At 38.1% G+C, this 16,630-nt stretch overlaps 1 protein-coding gene across 2 annotated transcripts; it reads right to left on the reverse strand.

The window, feature by feature from the left end:
* Positions 1–225: 225 nt before the first annotated feature.
* LOC6052984 (extensin) lies at positions 226–16,532 on the reverse strand. Of its 2 annotated transcripts, XM_038253160.1 has the most exons (6): positions 16,071–16,532; positions 11,010–12,994; positions 10,733–10,950; positions 10,489–10,676; positions 2,084–2,250; positions 226–897 (listed from the first exon to the last, which is right to left on the reverse strand). In XM_038253160.1, exons 2-6 carry the CDS (start codon positions 12,958–12,960, stop codon positions 575–577), a joined length of 2,847 nt encoding a protein of 948 aa, XP_038109088.1. In that variant the 5' UTR covers positions 12,961–12,994; positions 16,071–16,532; the 3' UTR covers positions 226–574. The 2 variants fall into 2 exon arrangements, with proteins under 2 accessions (XP_038109088.1, XP_038109089.1); XM_038253161.1 differs by lacking the exon at positions 2,084–2,250 and having other exon boundaries at positions 765–897.
* Between the last annotated feature and the right edge of the window lie 98 nt (positions 16,533–16,630).

Consider the following 16,630-nt stretch of genomic DNA (forward strand, 5'->3'; position numbering starts at 1 on the left):
ATGAAAGACAATAATAGCTTATTGGACCATTAAAAAAAACTCGAACTGTTCTTGAAATCAATCCATAATGAAAGGGAGCTTTGCCTAGTTAGTCCAAAATAGGGACATCGACCATACATAATTAAAAAAGGACGGACAGGTTTATTAGGATGGCAAAAGTTAAACCGATGACGTTAAACATTCTATGTTCATATGTTTTCTTTCCAACAGAGATATACGCACACGTTAAATTTCGGCAAAAATAATATCTATATTTTTTCAGATAACACATTTGATCAATGAATCAAGTTTCACATATGTACAGGTTCCCTAACGCAGGGGGCGCATAGTTTGGTTAAGAAGCGTTTTACGTCCTCCGTTAACATATCAGACGCGCCCACAGACTCTATGAATATAATAAATGTCCTACCGCACACTTCTTGGTGACGGGGATTCCACCAAAGTTATCTCGCGGTAGCTTTTACTAGGATTCTAGAAGGGGTTATTCAGAAAAAAAGAGGTCAACAATTCAAAAAATAAATTACAATCGCCCCGCCGTCCTACTCGACGTGACTTTTCAAGCAGCTGCCCCTTTCTACCACCACTTTGGCGGTGGCGGCGCCGTCGTTTCGTACGTCCGCGGATAGTTGTTGAGTTGGTAGCTTCCGTTGTTGCAGTTGCGGTTGCCCTTCTGGCTGCCGCCGCCGCCACCGTTGTTCGAGTAGTATGGCTGATTCATGCGGTAACCCGACCGGGGCGATCTTCCGCTATCCTGGCCATGTTTGGGCCCTTGATTATTGTTGCTGGAATTGTTTGAGTTGCCGGTGCTGACGTTGCAAAAGTTTTCGTGCTCGTTGCCGCCGCCGGACTGCTGCTCGTTTCCCGACTTAGGTCCAGACTCCAACCGGGCCATCTCATCTGTGGAGGGGGAGGTACGGGAAGACGTAAATGGGGAGGAGAAGGAAAAAGAAACAGAATTAGCATTGGTTGTAGAAAAAAATCGTTTATGCGATTATTTTAATCGATTTCTTATATAATAACGATGATTTAAAGGTTTGTTCAACAACTTCCAGTAATGTTCGATGATCCACCTTTGTTCTACCTGTTTGAAGAGTTTGGAATTAATTTATGGTGTGAAGCTTTTCATTAGGGAGCGTTCTTTTATTACGTAACGCAGTAGGGGGTAGGAGGCCGTGTTACGCTCCATACAAATTTTTTAAAATTTGTATGGAAATTTTGTTACGAGGGGGAGGGGTCTAAAAGTCCGATTTTTCGCGTTACGTAATAAAAGAACGCTCCCTTAGACTTAAACTAGAGTTTTCGTTCTTCAAATAGATGAGCTTGTAAAATGATAGAACTGGCCAGATTTACAAGTCACTTATTCATGTTAAGAATGCTACTGACCACAAATGGTCTTGAATTAGGAAAATTCAGCTCTCTCTCTCTTTTAGACATAACTTTGTAGAATTGTACATAATAACATCAAACAACGGCAAGTCCCTCAGAAATTTTAAAACGGAATTAATTAAATTAAATCTTTGCATAATACTTTTACTGCTTTTGACATTTGATGATAGATTGCGATTTGTGATGGCAGAAGAATACACTGAAACAAGTTAATATAAAAACAATGTTTTTTGTTATATTGTAAGTCCTTAAGTCAGTCTTTGAAGAACTGTGAAACAAAACGATTGATTTAAAGCTAAGGAATTGTCCTAGAATTATTTCGGATATTTGAGAAAGAACTTATTCTACAAAATTATGTCTCATCAAAAAGAGCAGAGTTTAGTTTCGAAATTGTAACTCGATTAAATAGGCCAATCAGAAAAGTCTTGGAAGCGAATAAAGTGAGATACAGATTGCGCTAAAAGTTGATAAAGTGTTAGAAAAAAAAAACTAAAATTATACAACTAGGAACAAACTGCAGACGATTTCGCTTGAAGAAACCTGGAAAAGGGAAGGAGACTTACACGCTAAAATAAAATTTAACAAATAAAATCCTGGGCGGCGTCGTTGGTGAGCTGATCAGCTGATCCCATATCATTAATTATTAGCTTAAACCACACACAAATTTGGCATGGTGGCACAGAAAAAAATACACTACCTGTTGAGTATGCAGAGGAAATTTGCGATGTGATTAGACCGCCGGAAGTCGACGAGGTCGTGACGACCGTGGCAGTCGACGTTGCCGAGGACATCACGTTCATCGCCGTCCCAGGGCCGGAGCTGCTGTTGATGTTGCCGCTGCTGCTGATGCTGTTGTGATTCATCCTATTTGAACGTTTGGGTGAATATTTAGTCTTATGTTTAGGGTGGGTGATGTAAATTTAATGCATTTGATAAATGTTTGTATTGTCAACTCGATAGCAAAGAGGACGACCTTCATCCATCATAATGGCAACATTGCTCCTGCAAACTTGAAATTTCATACATACCTTGATATCTTGACGTAATATTAGATTTTTTAAAGATAGTCAATCGACTTTTAATCTTTCACTTTTACTCAATTTTACACAGGATAAAGCCTAATGGGAGCGTTCTTTTGATACGTGACGCAAAAAAAAAGATTTTAGGATCCCCCCCTCCTGAAAACAAAATTTCCATACAAACTTTCAAAAAAAATGTATAGAGCGTAGCACGGCCTTCGACATCCCATCCCTCCCACCCAACTGCGTTACGTAATAAAAGAACGCTCTTTTAATCTCGGAAATGTCACTTAGAGTAGAGCTGGGCAAAGGTACGCACCTAATGACCATCACTCTGTCACCGGTGACCATTAAATATTTCGGATTCAACCTGTTTACCTAAGTGTAACCTTACAACATGCCCTCAAAACGTAGTACAAGGATTTAACACAAATCGCTTGTATCTAAAACATGAAGTGCGTACCTTTGCGGCAAAGGCTTTGCCCCGTATGTGGAGCAAAGGGGATTTTTCGTGTAACAATTAATGTGTAACAATTAATTTTGCATCTAATTTTCAAGAGGGGATAGTTTAGTACCCCAAATAAAGAAAATTGTATGATATATTAAATTACTTGAATAAAGTAGTACTCAGAACTAAAGTTTAAGTTTTAAGGTTAAAAACCATTTTATTTGTGCATGAGTCGTGTGGTGTTCGTGGGGGAGATCGGTTGGAGAATCGACGCGCGAGAATCCGCGAGAAAGAAATGAAGTTTCTTGAATTTATTGATGGAAGGCTTCGCGTCGTCGTGTATATATTGTCTTTCTGTTGTTGAGCCAGTTGTTCGCGGTCCGGACTGGGTAAATTCGTGGTTAAGTTTGTTGCAAAGAAGTCATGCGCGAAGAATTTCATTAAATCGAGGTTTACATGATAACGAATAATACGTTGCTAAAAATTTCATTTTGTTTTTAAAGTCCTTCCCTTAGCATCGTTAGTTCAAATTTCATTTCGTTTTGAAAGCCCATCCCAAAGCATCGTTGCTCGGATGGCACGCCGGCGGTAAGAAGTAAAAAAACGCGAATGATAAGTCCTTCTCATAGCGTCGTAGCTCAGAAGGCAACGATTATGGTTCACATTCTGGTCATATCATCTACCAAGATGAATCCTGACCTTCCCTTTCCTTCCCCTACTAACACAACTCCCCCACTTCCCGTGATGCTTGAAGGAGATGCTGTGGATTCAACGGTCTCATGCGGTGTCAACAGGTATAGAGCGACAAACTCTGTGTCTGATGAGTCTGCAACTTCAACTATCGGACTAACATTCCTACCTTTGTTGAACTGCATCTCCTTGGGGGGGCGCCGGTATTGACTTAAAGCAGAGATCTTCAGGGGTTATACAGTGAGGATGATTAGCTCCCACTACTCATCTGTTGGTTCATTGTGTAACTTCAGCTGATCCGTCAATAACGGAGTAGCAGCTCATTGGCAGTCAACCATGCTCATGCTCATGCTCATGCTCATGCTAAAAACCATTTTATTTGTGCATAAGTTTTATTTTTTAGTCCGATTTTGGTAGAAATACTATATTTCAGTGTTTTTGAATCAATTTATCAGAAATTATAGTTATTCAATGAGTTTGATTTTTTTCTTACTGAAATGTATGTAAATTTTAGTGCGTATCTTTGACCCGCAAATTTCGTTTTGGGAAAACAGATGGTAAAAATAAGGAGAGGAATTTCACAGGAATTTACAGGGTGACCACTCAAATCCCATTTTCAAATTCCCGACTTTTCCCGACTTTTTCCAGACTTTTCCAGAATGTTCAAAAATACGCATTTCTTATCTAAAAATGATTTCGAACAAAAACTTTCTACAAGAAAAGTCAATATTGACCACCGAAAAAAATTAAATGAATTTAAAAATAATCCAAAAATAGGCATTTTTGAAAATACAGAAACTAAACAACAATTTAAAAAAACTTCAAAGATGGAATTTAATTATTATGATTCAGAGTAGAAACACAAACAATTAGTCTTTGAAAAAATATCGAAAGTTCAACAATACTTATAACTTCCATGTTATTTTTAAATTGGTAAAAGTATAGTTTTTGATGCTTCGTTTCATCTGGAAATGACAAAAAGTCAAAGATAACTGAACTTAAAATTTCGTTCCTATTTTTTTAATCTTCATCATCATTTAAAATCGAAGAATGATTGAAACGTTATTGCTGATATTATTCATTTAAAGGATTTAGAAAATTTCAAGGAATTTATAATTTTTTTTGCCAAGTTTCCTTTTTAATTTTGTAATTTTTGATATTGTTTTTTTAATTAATGTTAATTTATCTAGTGGTCAGTATTTAACTGTTTTTCTCTTCAATTTTTATGTTTTACCACTTATTTTGAGCAAAATGTTTGAAGAGACAATTTTTTTTAACAGTTTTGCAATAACTCTAAACTTTTTGGATTTTTTTTTTTGCAATTTCAAAATTTTCTTTATGTTTTCAAAACGTAAAAAATGATTTTATTCGATATTAAGTTTTCCGAAAACTGAAAATCAAGCTTTATGTATAGTAAATTTAATTTACCCATAAAGTTTTTCAATAACTTAATCTCTTGTTTGATAAACAAAAATTAATAGAGATTATATGATTCATAAAAAATATTATGAAGATCTGTGTCAAAGACTCCAATATTATTTAAGATTATGAAGGTCTTAAACAGCTTTTCCATACTCAAATATATTGAAATAGTGAAATGAACCTTAAATTTACAGTTAGTTACTAAAGACGAATTGAACGAATTCAATTTGAAAATTACACAAAATATTACAAAATTATTCAAGAGTTAAAAATAATTTTCAAACAAGTATGCTTAGAATTTCCGACCTTTCCCGACTTTTCTCCGATTTTGGAGGATTTTGGCGAATTCCCGACTTTTCCCCGATTTCCCGACTTGAGTGGCCCCTGTAATTAGCTAGGCCAAACACTAAATAATTGGTTTCAAAGATTTGTTGAAACTTTAGTTTTGTAAACCTTAATTTGTAAATTTCAAATATTAGATCAAAATGGCCAAATCGTCGTTTGTGTACTATCTTGTGACACGTCTGCTGTACAAAAATAGGACGTGTCACAAGATAGCACACAAGCGACAAAATATAGAGTTTTCTCAATAACTTACACAACCCTAATATTTTTTCACTATATTTTAGTAAAAGCATAAAAATTACCTCAAAATAAGTCGAAAACTCGGATGTAAGGCTACCAACTCTTGCTGAGCAAAAATCCGTACACTTTGCCGATATGACACCATGGTAGAGTAGTTGTTCGGTAACTGGACTGAGAACGTAGTCCAGTCACCGAATGCTGCTCGTTAACTCGTCAGTTGTGTGCTATCTTGTGACAACGACCATTTAGTACTTTTCGAGAAAATCGATTTTAAAGTTTGTTGGTAAATAATTTCAAAACTATGAATGATAGAGCCAAACTTTTTGAAGCAATCGGTTAGTATACTATCGCTTAACAAACGCTCCAAGTTTCAACTAATTTGGTTACATCAGTTAAAAGATACAGTAAATAATGTAAACAAAAATCTGAAAAGCACGTGTCACAAGTGTGTTTCGAAAGTAAAATTGTACTACGTGTCACAAGTGTGCACAGAATTCCCAAACAAACTAAAATAAGCTCAAATCGTGAAATTTCACGATTTCGCGGACAGCGTGAAATCCGCGAAATCCCGTGAAATTTTATGTTTGTGTGAAAATGTAACGATTTTTCTCAAAATAATTTATCAAACGGCCCAATTATCTCAAATATTTTTTTTATATAACGACTTAATAAATATTTCATCAATACAGACTATTTAATTGAATTTCATTAGATTTCAATAAAAAAGCTTGAATATATACACAGTAAAAAAATCATGGTAATATTACATCTGGAAAGGGGTACATCTTTTATGTCAGAAAAATGTGTTATTTTACGTCTGAAAATGAGTCATTTTACCAATTTTCTGCTGTGATGTCGATTTTTCGGTCTAATTTGCGTAACATTACATCATAAAAGAGGTAATATTCAACCTTCCATATTTACATGATTTTATACTGTGTATGTATGTCAAGTTGATATGAACCATTTAAGGAAAAGTTCTGATTTTTGAGTTTTTTTAGAAACTAACTAAATTTAGGAATATTTTCATTCGCTGTACAGTCCAGACTCGATTATCGGAAGCCTCGATTATTCGAGGTTTCCATTATCCGAAGGTTTGTATGGGACTTCAGATTATCGAATCACGAGCAAATTTTTCATGCTTTTTTTTTTTCTTTTTCTTGTTTCAAACATCAAATTCGAGTTCTGCGGCCCCATTTTAGTTAAGTTTGAACAGTTGATTGCCCATTAAATAATAAAATGCATTTGTTCAATATTTCGTCAAATCAATTTTGGCCGCCATTTTGGATTCCAAATTTCGAGTTAAGGGGTCATACTTAAGCTCAATAATCAAAAATTAGACAACGAAAAAAATGTTTTTTTTTTTTTTTGTGATTCGATTATCCGAAGTGACATTTTTCCGAGGTCTTCGAATAATCTTGTCTGGACTGTAATTAAAATTTTATTATATTTAAAGGTATAGTTTTAAAAGATATTAAAAGAATCAAGCTTTGTATTATTTAAAATAAAATGAAGAGTATTTTTCATATTTGCAATCACATTGAAAAACAATTTTTTTTCTGAATCCTGTTTAGTTTGAACGAAATTTGTATAACGTCATGATTCGAATTCCCGGACGCTTCGAAACCCGGACACTTTATCTTGTTTTATCAATAATTTGAATATAAGTTCGCATTATGAATGTCAAAATTGTGTTATTTGATAAATTCTAACATCAACTTTCATTTCAAGTTTGTTTAAACGCTGTAGTTAATGTCAAAACAATTAAATAAAATAAAGTTATAATATTACCAAAAATGCGAAACATTTCACGTGAAATATTTCATAGGCGTCCGAAGCACCGGGAAGGCAAAGCAGAAATTTATGGTTTTGATTAGAGGTGGGCAAAAAAAGAGCGAGCCGCTCAAAGAGCCGATTCACTGAAAAGAGCGAAAGAACCGTGGCTCACAAAAAGAACCGCGGTTCTTTTTAAACTTCAGTATTTTGAAAGAACCGGTCCATTTTGGCATGATTTTTGTTATATATATATAATTTATTGAATTTCCAAAAAAAATTAGTATTAAATTTATTTTTGAGAATTGAAAATGCAATTTCAAATATTTCAATGCCTATAAAAACCAAAAAAATGATTTTTTTAAACAACATGAAAATATTTTTCACTTTACAACTGATTATAAATTAAAGTACTACTGGAATATAAATTTGACCATTTCAAATTGCATAATATTATCAAAAAAATTCTGAATAGTTTAGAGATTTTGAAAAAAAACCTTCTGTCCAAATCAACTTTAGCGATAATAGACTTTATCAATTAAATCAGAATGTAGAAAAGAGTTCACAGAATGTTTTCTCCAAATAAAATATCAGCATTAGTTCAATTCTTGCAGAAATAAACGCAATTTTAAAATTAATAGCAATTTTCCCAATCCTAGATTTAAGTTTGGATGCCATTCAATTACTCGAATGTTTAGGTTCGAGTAGAAATCTTGACATAGAGACCGCCAAGACCAATGGATTTCAAGGACATCTTCTCGTTTTCAGTTTTAATTTTTTTATCAAATAATTTGTAAAAGTCCAGTGTGAAAAAAACTTTTAAAACCATACGATTCTAAAAAAAAACATTTTCATCAAAATTTTTAAAAAGAGCGAAAGAGCCGTTCAAAAGAGCGGCTCTTTTAAATGAGCGAACAAAAATGAGCGGCTCCTAAAAAAGAGCGATTTTGCCCACCTCTAGTTTTGATTTCCTTAGATTCTAGCAAATTTTTATATAAAATATCGATTGTTTTGATGTTAACAGCTTATTTGAGACCTAAAGAATGCCATTTCAGTCCAAATTTGTGCGATTCATTAGCAAAAATGAGTGTCCGGAATTCGAAGCAAAAGTGTCCGAATTTCGAATCAGCTTTTATCAGTGTCCGGGATTCGAAGCACAACAAGTCATTTTAATTTTCAAATTCTGATGAAAAATTGTTAGAAAAGACATTTTTTGCATGCATTCTCCTAAAAACTGACTGTTAATACTACATCCTGATGATATTTCTTCATTTCCAACTCATTACATTATTTTTTTGTCAGTTAAAACGAAAATGATATGCTATTAAGTGTCCGGATTTCGAATCATGACGTTATTTGGGTGGATGATTCCCGTGAAAGTTTAACACATGGTTACTCCAGAGCACCACAAATTTTTGTGTTCAAAATTAAATTTCTCTGCTACCATACATTTTTTCAACTTGCTTCAACCTGCATTTGTTTAAATAGAATGTTAACTTATAACCATCAAAGTTTCATCAAATTTGGACGGTCCAGTTACAAGTACAAGCTTTTTACCTATTTAAATTAATTGATGGAAATGTTTAAAATGAGTCAATGTTTATACTGATGGTAATTTGATCTTACAGAATATGCTTTTATTTGAACAAATGTGTGAGATGTTCGAAAATTTCCTCTACGCTACAACTTATTGTTTGGATGCTGCCGAGAGAAAATCCTCCTTCAAATGTGCTGTGTTTTTATTTAAATTTTGAAATGTCAGCAACGATTGCTGAATTTTAAGCAACTGAGAATTCAGTAAAATCTAAATTTCTGTATCGTTTACTCAAATTTCAGTTGTTGAAAATTTAGTAAAACTTTACTGAATTTCAGCGAATAAAATTTGGTGTGTAAGAAATGTGCTCATGGTTGTCCAGTGTTAGATGAATTCATACCAAAGTCTTGAATGTGAAATACCATAGCAATACCAAAATCTACTGTTCTTAGGACATAGAAAGACCAACAAATAAAACCATGTTAATAACAAGTTTCGGTATACTAGCAAACTATGTTGACATTCTTTTGCCCTTGGAACAACATGCTTTGTAATTGTTGTGGCTTTTTACTTACAAGATTTTGACATGGTTTCAAGGTATTTTACCATCTATTACTGAGCAACCATGGGCACATTTTGGTCCCTGTTATTTGCCCAATTAATGCAAAAATACGTTATTACCGTTTTATTTTCCCCTGCTAGGTTCGGTTCAGCAGCCCAGTGAGGTGGCTCGAGGCTCAAGCCAAAATTCTCATTAGGTGGGGGAAAACAATCGGTGCAGTTCTGAACGCGTCTCGTTCTACCGGTAATGTATGATGGGACGGCTTCAAAAAGTTTCATCTTTAACACCCACACACCGTTAGGTACACTTGTGAAGTAGTTCCGCAAAACTTCGTTTCCGTTAGTGGGTCGTGGATCCGAACGTCGACGATGTTCAATGGTTGGGTTGAACTTAAAAGGCGTAGGCCACTTCGACCAGCACGCAATGGCAGATATTGAGTAACCCATTTGGAAAACCGCTGCACGGCTTCTAGTTTGGGACGTTCCGAGATACGCTGAAGAACTCATTTTGAAGAGACTGCCATAACGCGAGTATTGTTTACCAAACAATCGGAGCTAAATCACAGCAGAGGAACACTGAGGGAGCGTGGGTAAATTTAAATATGAATAAAAAAGATGATCGCTGCAGCTGAAATACTATCCTAAAGCCATTTCCAAGACGGTTGCAACACTATCACATCTGAAAGTAAAGCATGTTTAGTATATAAATGGGGTCAATGTTTATTCTGTATCTGAAAAACTGGAGCAATGTTGCCATTTATATAATAAAAATAGTTTATATGAAACCACAAGGTGTATGTAAGGATTCAGTGAGATTGCGTTCAATACCGATTGGACTCTGGGTATTATGGTATTACTTTGTGTTGTTAAGCTTATACGACATCCTTTATTTCTCTGGCTCATTAATTTAAATGCGAGAAGAGTTCCATTGATATCAAACACCTTCTTAAAAATAAAATCAATCTGAAATAAAAGCTCCCACCTTCTGGAAATAGATTCCAATTTGGTTCAAGCTCAGTAGATCAGGACCGTAGTCGTAGCAACCCGTATTCAACTCAAGTTCAACTCACCCCATTCCCATCTTGGGCGGAATGTTCCGGTGCGGATCGTCCTCGGAGTGCTTCCGCTTTTGACCAGGTCGCATTCCGAGCTGCTGTTGCTGTTGATGCTGCTGCTGCTGCTGCTGGTGTAGTTGGTGTTGTTGATGTTGATGTTGGTGCGGATGCTGGTGCTGAATCTCCATGGGCGGTTGCAACAGCTGAAAGTCGAAAAAACTTGGATTTTGATCTTGATCTTGTAGGAGGAACAACGAACCTTCGGATCGTGCGGCGCCATCGTGTAGTGCACCGTGGTGTAGGGCGGAGGTGGCCCGTGCGCAGTCATGATTTGGTGCGTTGCCGAGTGTGGCGGCGGCACCGCATGGTGTGGCGAGGCTTCGATGATCTGCGGTGGCGGAGGCACGCTCTGCACCGTCTGCGGGATGCTCGTGATGATCTGCTGTGGCGGGGGCACCGTGTGGATCACCTGGACGCCTGTTGGAGAAACGAAGATGTTGGTTTTTTTCTACAGAGGTAGACGTACGCGCCCTTACCTGGTGGCGGTTGCATCTGCGGGTTGAATGGCCCGCTAGTCGTGATGATGTGCTGCTGCTGTTGCTGCTGGGGTCGGTACTCGGCCGCGCTGATGATCGTCGCCGGTGAGCTGATGATCTGGATCTCGTTAGGGTTGCGCATCTGCTGGGGCGCCGTGGCGAATTGGATGTTTTGCATCGAACTGACCGGGACTTGCTGGATCTGGGGCGGCGGAACGGCACCATTCGGGGGCCACGGTTGGGGCTGGGTGTTGACGACAAAGTGCGTACTGCCGTTGATCTGCTGGATTTGCTGGTGCGACGGTTGGAACGATTGAATCGAGACCGGGATCTGGCTGTAGATTTGCTGGGGAATGGCCGCGTGGCTTATCGGGGGGTTTGGCTGCGACGTTATGATCGTGTTTCCGACGATGTGCTGCACCGTTGGCGGGGGAACTGACATGATCGGAGGTGGAGGTTGACTGAGGGTGATGTTCGCCATGGTGGATGAAACTGGAATCACCGTAGTTTTGGGCATTTGGGTGAGGATTGGAGGAGGTCCATCTTCGAGCTTGATCTGTTCTGTTTTGATTTGAATTTCGCCGGGCTTTTTGTCGTCGGCTCCGTTCATGATCATCGGGACTTGTGCCATCGGGGGTGGTCCAAGGGGTGCCGATTGTGCCATGGTTTGGACCAGTTCCTGGGGCATCGCGCTTGGCGGCGGGTGAGTGATGATGGGTTGTGACTGTACGATAATTTGATTTTGGGTAGGATGTGGCGCCACAGTTTGGTGGATAATGTTCGGTGGAGGCACCATAAAAGCGGCACTGCCCTGAACGGTGATGATCTGCTGGCCTTGGGGAGGTCGCTGGAACTGGTCAAACTGGGGCGGAGGAAGTGTTGTTTGCACAATTCCTTGGATTGGTTGTGGCTGCGGCTGTTGGATGACGTGCTGGATCGTAACCTGTCCCGTCGGATGTGGTCCGCTGCTGGTTTGAATAGCCGGACTCTGTTGGATGTACTGAACCTGGTAAGGTGGCGCCTGGTTCACCAGGATCTGTTGGGGAGCCTCTTGCTGGGGAATTTGTATGCTTGGCGGTGGTTGCGACATGTGGGGCGGTCCAGCCGTCTTAATCTGCATCATCGGTGGCCGTATCTGCGCGCCCGGCGGAGGATTGCTTACGTTAGCAATCTGCGAAATGACCACATTGCTCGGCTGCTGATGAATCTGAACTGGCACGTGCGACTGAATGATCGTCGGCGGCTGTTGTTGAATGATCTGCGTCTGCGGTGGCGGCTGACTCTGCACAAAGCTCTGCGGGGGCATAACTGGCGGCGGAGGCTGATGGATGATCCCGTTTGGCTGGGCCACGTGCTGGGCACGAATCATCGGTGGCATCTGCTGCACCTGTGTCGTCTGGACTAGCGTCGGCTGTTGCTGAATTATCTGATAACTTTGCTTCGGAACCTGCTGCTGCTGCTGTTCCTGCTGCTGGAACAGGTTCAACTCCTCCTGGAGCGTCTCGATGAGATTTTTGGCTAGCTGCTTTGCGTTCTGCAATCCCTCCAACGTGGGATGTTCTATGTACAAGTGCAACGGTTCCATCGCTTCCTGGCCCGTCTGCGGCTCAATGTTTAGCGAACCCCGACCCCGCAACGTGACCATCGCTCCCGTCTCCGACCGGATATAGTTCAGGTTTGTCCCACCGTCCCCGATTATCCGTTGCCGCACATTGAACGCCATCGGAGCATGATCTAGGCCTACGAGCAGCTTTGTCACACACATGGTCGTTCCATTTGGAGTTCCCACGATGGTCGGTGGTGGACTGCTGACCATTTTGGAAATCTGTTGCTGTTGTTGTTGTACCTGATGTTGGATCTGCTGTTGTTGTTGTTGTTGGTGCTGCTGCTGCTGATGATGGTGCTGGTAGTCGAGCGGCGACGGTTGCGGCTCAAAGTGGGGCCGAATCATGTTGGCGGTGGAGGCAAGTGTGCTTACGTTGAGTCTGGAATATTTTGGAAAGGTCTTTTCGTCACTCATTCAATGATGGGTCGCATGTCAGATCAGGATAATATTTTCATCAATATATCTGAGATCCGGGCTCTGAAAAGTGTTAAATAACCCCTTGCTCATAACTTTTGATAGGGTTGCAAGATCTTTAATATTTTGTTCTTTTAATTACCAATCCAAAGATGGGTCACATAATAGATCCGATCAACGTGTTCATCAAAATATTTTAGTTCCCTACATAAAGTGTATAAATAACACTTAACTGCCATTCTACGCATAATTGTCCCATGTTCAAAAAGTGCAACTGAGTAAAACGCGATTGAAATTTTTCGACCGATTTCTTTGTTTCTACGCATAATTGTCCCGTGGGTTCCTATTCGCCCTATGTGTCCCTAATCGCCCCAGTTAGCAGTTTATCACCCTTATTTGTGATCCTCTTGCTATACAACAGGTAAACAAGGCATAATGCTTAGCAAAACTAATGATTCCGTGTAAGAAAATACATGGTGGGACAATTATGCGTAGAAGTTCAACGATGGGACAAACAGACTTGGTGTTGTTTTTGATGAGTTTCCGAACAAAGTACCAGATTTTATGTGTTTTTCTTAAAGTACACATCAGACTAAATTTAAAAATGGCATAAAGTCAAAATCATCAAAAACTGACATGGGACAATTATGCGTAGAACGGCAGTTAAGTGCTTGTAACTTTTGATAGGGTTGTCAAATATTCAATATTTTGTACTTGTTAGAAAGGTCTTTTCAATATGTCTTTTTTTAAATACATATCATGACGGGTTATCTTACAAAAACTACCCTTTCTTCCGGACATTCCTTAAAATATTTTTTTAGCATGACATTTGAAGTACTTTACTAAAATTCATAATATTTAATGGTGTCTAATGGGAACTGGTGCCGAGATAATAGAGTTATCTACGTGCGCATGTATTGTGTGTACGTACACGAAAAAGATTGAGGTTATGTTTGTACCCGCCAGCAAAACAAATGGTGCGCTAGTGTGTGTGAGGTCGGGCTAGGTAATTCAAGGATCTGACACGCATGCAGTTTCCTGAAGTCCCCGCCAGAGACGCTGTCAATATTGTTTACGTGTATTTTTTTAAATAAATCAAGCAACACAATGTAAATGGGCCCAAGCCGAAGTGTAAACAAGCAGTCTGTCCTGCTTGCGTCAGTAGATGTTAACATTAGGAATGAGCAAGACAGACTCTTTGTTTACACTTTGGCTTTGGCCCATTTACAATGTTTTGCTTGAAATACATACATTTTGCTCCCAAATTACTTTTTTTGCCAGTTTTTGTTTTATCTTTTGCATATATTTGCGAGATAATTACAATTGTTACGTAAATTTTTTCACATTTTTCATTTATTAGATCAATAAAACAAAGTTCTAATTGACGATACAAAATAACCAAACTCACTAGACTAAAAAAAACCAAACTCACTAAACTAAAAAAAGAAATAAAATTAAATAAGTTTGATTTTTCCTGACCTTTGGTTTAAAATGAATTGAATACTTATTAAATTTCAGTCAAAAAAGCTTTAAACTAGCTGTCACTGAACATAACAGTGCTGATATGCCAACAATAGGTGCTAGAAGAAATTAAATGCTGTTACCCTAGTTGTCAACTGATATTAAGTTTAAAAAATAATAAAAAAGTTAAAAAAATTGTTATTTTTGTTATTTATGCGCATACGACATTTTCAAAATCCACGCGTCAAAAACTTGGTTCGATCTTGGTTCGATTTTGACTTCACTCGCTTTATATGTCGTGACCACGGCTACGTCACTACTGTCATCCACATATAAAGCGAGTAAAGTCAAAATCGAACCAAGATCGAACCAAGTTTTTGGCGCGTGGCTTTTGAGAATGTCGTATGCGCATCGAACATAAATGACAAAAATAAAAACTTTTTTTATTTTTTACATTTAATCTCAGGGGACAACTAGGGAAACAATTCAATTCCGTCAAGCATCTAATGTTGGCATATCAGCACTGTGGTGTTCAGTGCAGCTAGTTTAAAGCTTTTTTGACTGAAATTTAATAAGTATTCAATTCAAACCAACGGTCAGGAAGAATCAAACTAATTTAATTTTATTTCAAGGCAACTGAAGCTAAGATTTTCAGTTTAGTTTAGTAAGTTTGGTTGTATGGTATCGTCAAGTAGAACTTTGTTTTACTGATCTAATAAATGTAAAATTTGGAAAAATGTAGGTAATAATTGTATTATCTCGCAAATATATGCAAAAGATGAAAAAAACTGACAAAAAAATAATTTGGGGACAAAATTTGTGTATTTATTTCATACGACCTTTCCAAAAAACACACGTAAACAATATTGACATCGTCTCTGGCGGGGACTTGAGGAAACTGCATGCGTGTCAGATCCCTGGTCGTGGCGTAACCGTAGGTTAGAAATTTGACAGCTTGGCTGCACTGATTACATTTTTTGCACGAGTGTCTCAGTAAAAATGTGTGTGCATGTGTGCTCGTGACGTCACGCTGTAAAACCTAATTGAGAGACAATTTTTCAGTGCACACATCCACATCCAACTATTGTGAATTCATATGGATACGTGAAGATGGGTCTAAGATGTCGAATTAAGAAGTTAATTTTTCGATTTATTTTATAGCCTTTCCTCAGTAAGTTGAGGAAGGCAAAAAGTATTTATAGGGGAATTGTTTGTAGTTGAGCCAAAATTTGATTTTAAAATTGTCATGTATAATAAATTTAAATATTTTTTTTTTGAAATACATAGTTTAAATTTCACATTGATTATAGGGGATTTTTTAATTGTTTTTTTTTTTAATATACTAGATACAAAAATTTAAATAAGTTCGTTTAATTTATCTCTAAAATAATTTAACTTTGCAAAATAATGTAATCCAAAATATTTTTTTCAAACAAATCAATTTTACACAATGACATTTCTGAGCGTCACCTTGTCTGTTTATCAAATCATTACAAATTCATCCATTTTTTCCACCTCATAAATCATCCGACTCTGATCCACCAAGGCCACTTACATTACTTGAACGCTATCAAACTTACCTCACTTGCAAACTTCCGGAAACGCAACTAAATTTGCTTCATTTTTTTTCCGTTTACCAGGCCAGACGTGCCAGCCAGCTGCCGACGCCGGAACAAAATCCCGGTCCCTCCAGAAGTTATTGAATAACCTTTGCCTAATTACATATTCCTCTCCTCAGGAGGCAACACACAGCAAAATCAAAGGGGGAAGAGTCGGGAGATGATCCGACAAACTTGTCCGTTAATGGTCACAATTTGTTCTTAACACTTTTCCCGTTGACCGTTTTCCCCAACTTGACCGGAAACACACCGTGGTCACACACGCGACGAAACCGACGGAACTTTTGACCAGACGGATTTTCAGCAATTTTTCCACGGAGAATCGAACTCGGGATTTTTTTTTCTTCTCTTCAACACTCTTCTCTGCGACGTCTGCTCACTCTGCCATTTTGTCCTTTTTGTGTGTGCGTCGTCTGACAGTTTGACAGTTGTTTTGTGTTGACGTTTTGGATGCGGTAAAAGCCCGGTGTGAAAACGATGGGATAGTTTTTGAGTGGCGTTCAAAGATCTGTATTGGGCTG

The sequence above is a fragment of the Culex quinquefasciatus genome, chromosome 2, assembly GCF_015732765.1.
Source record: "Culex quinquefasciatus strain JHB chromosome 2, VPISU_Cqui_1.0_pri_paternal, whole genome shotgun sequence".
Classification (NCBI taxonomy): domain Eukaryota; kingdom Metazoa; phylum Arthropoda; class Insecta; order Diptera; family Culicidae; genus Culex; species Culex quinquefasciatus.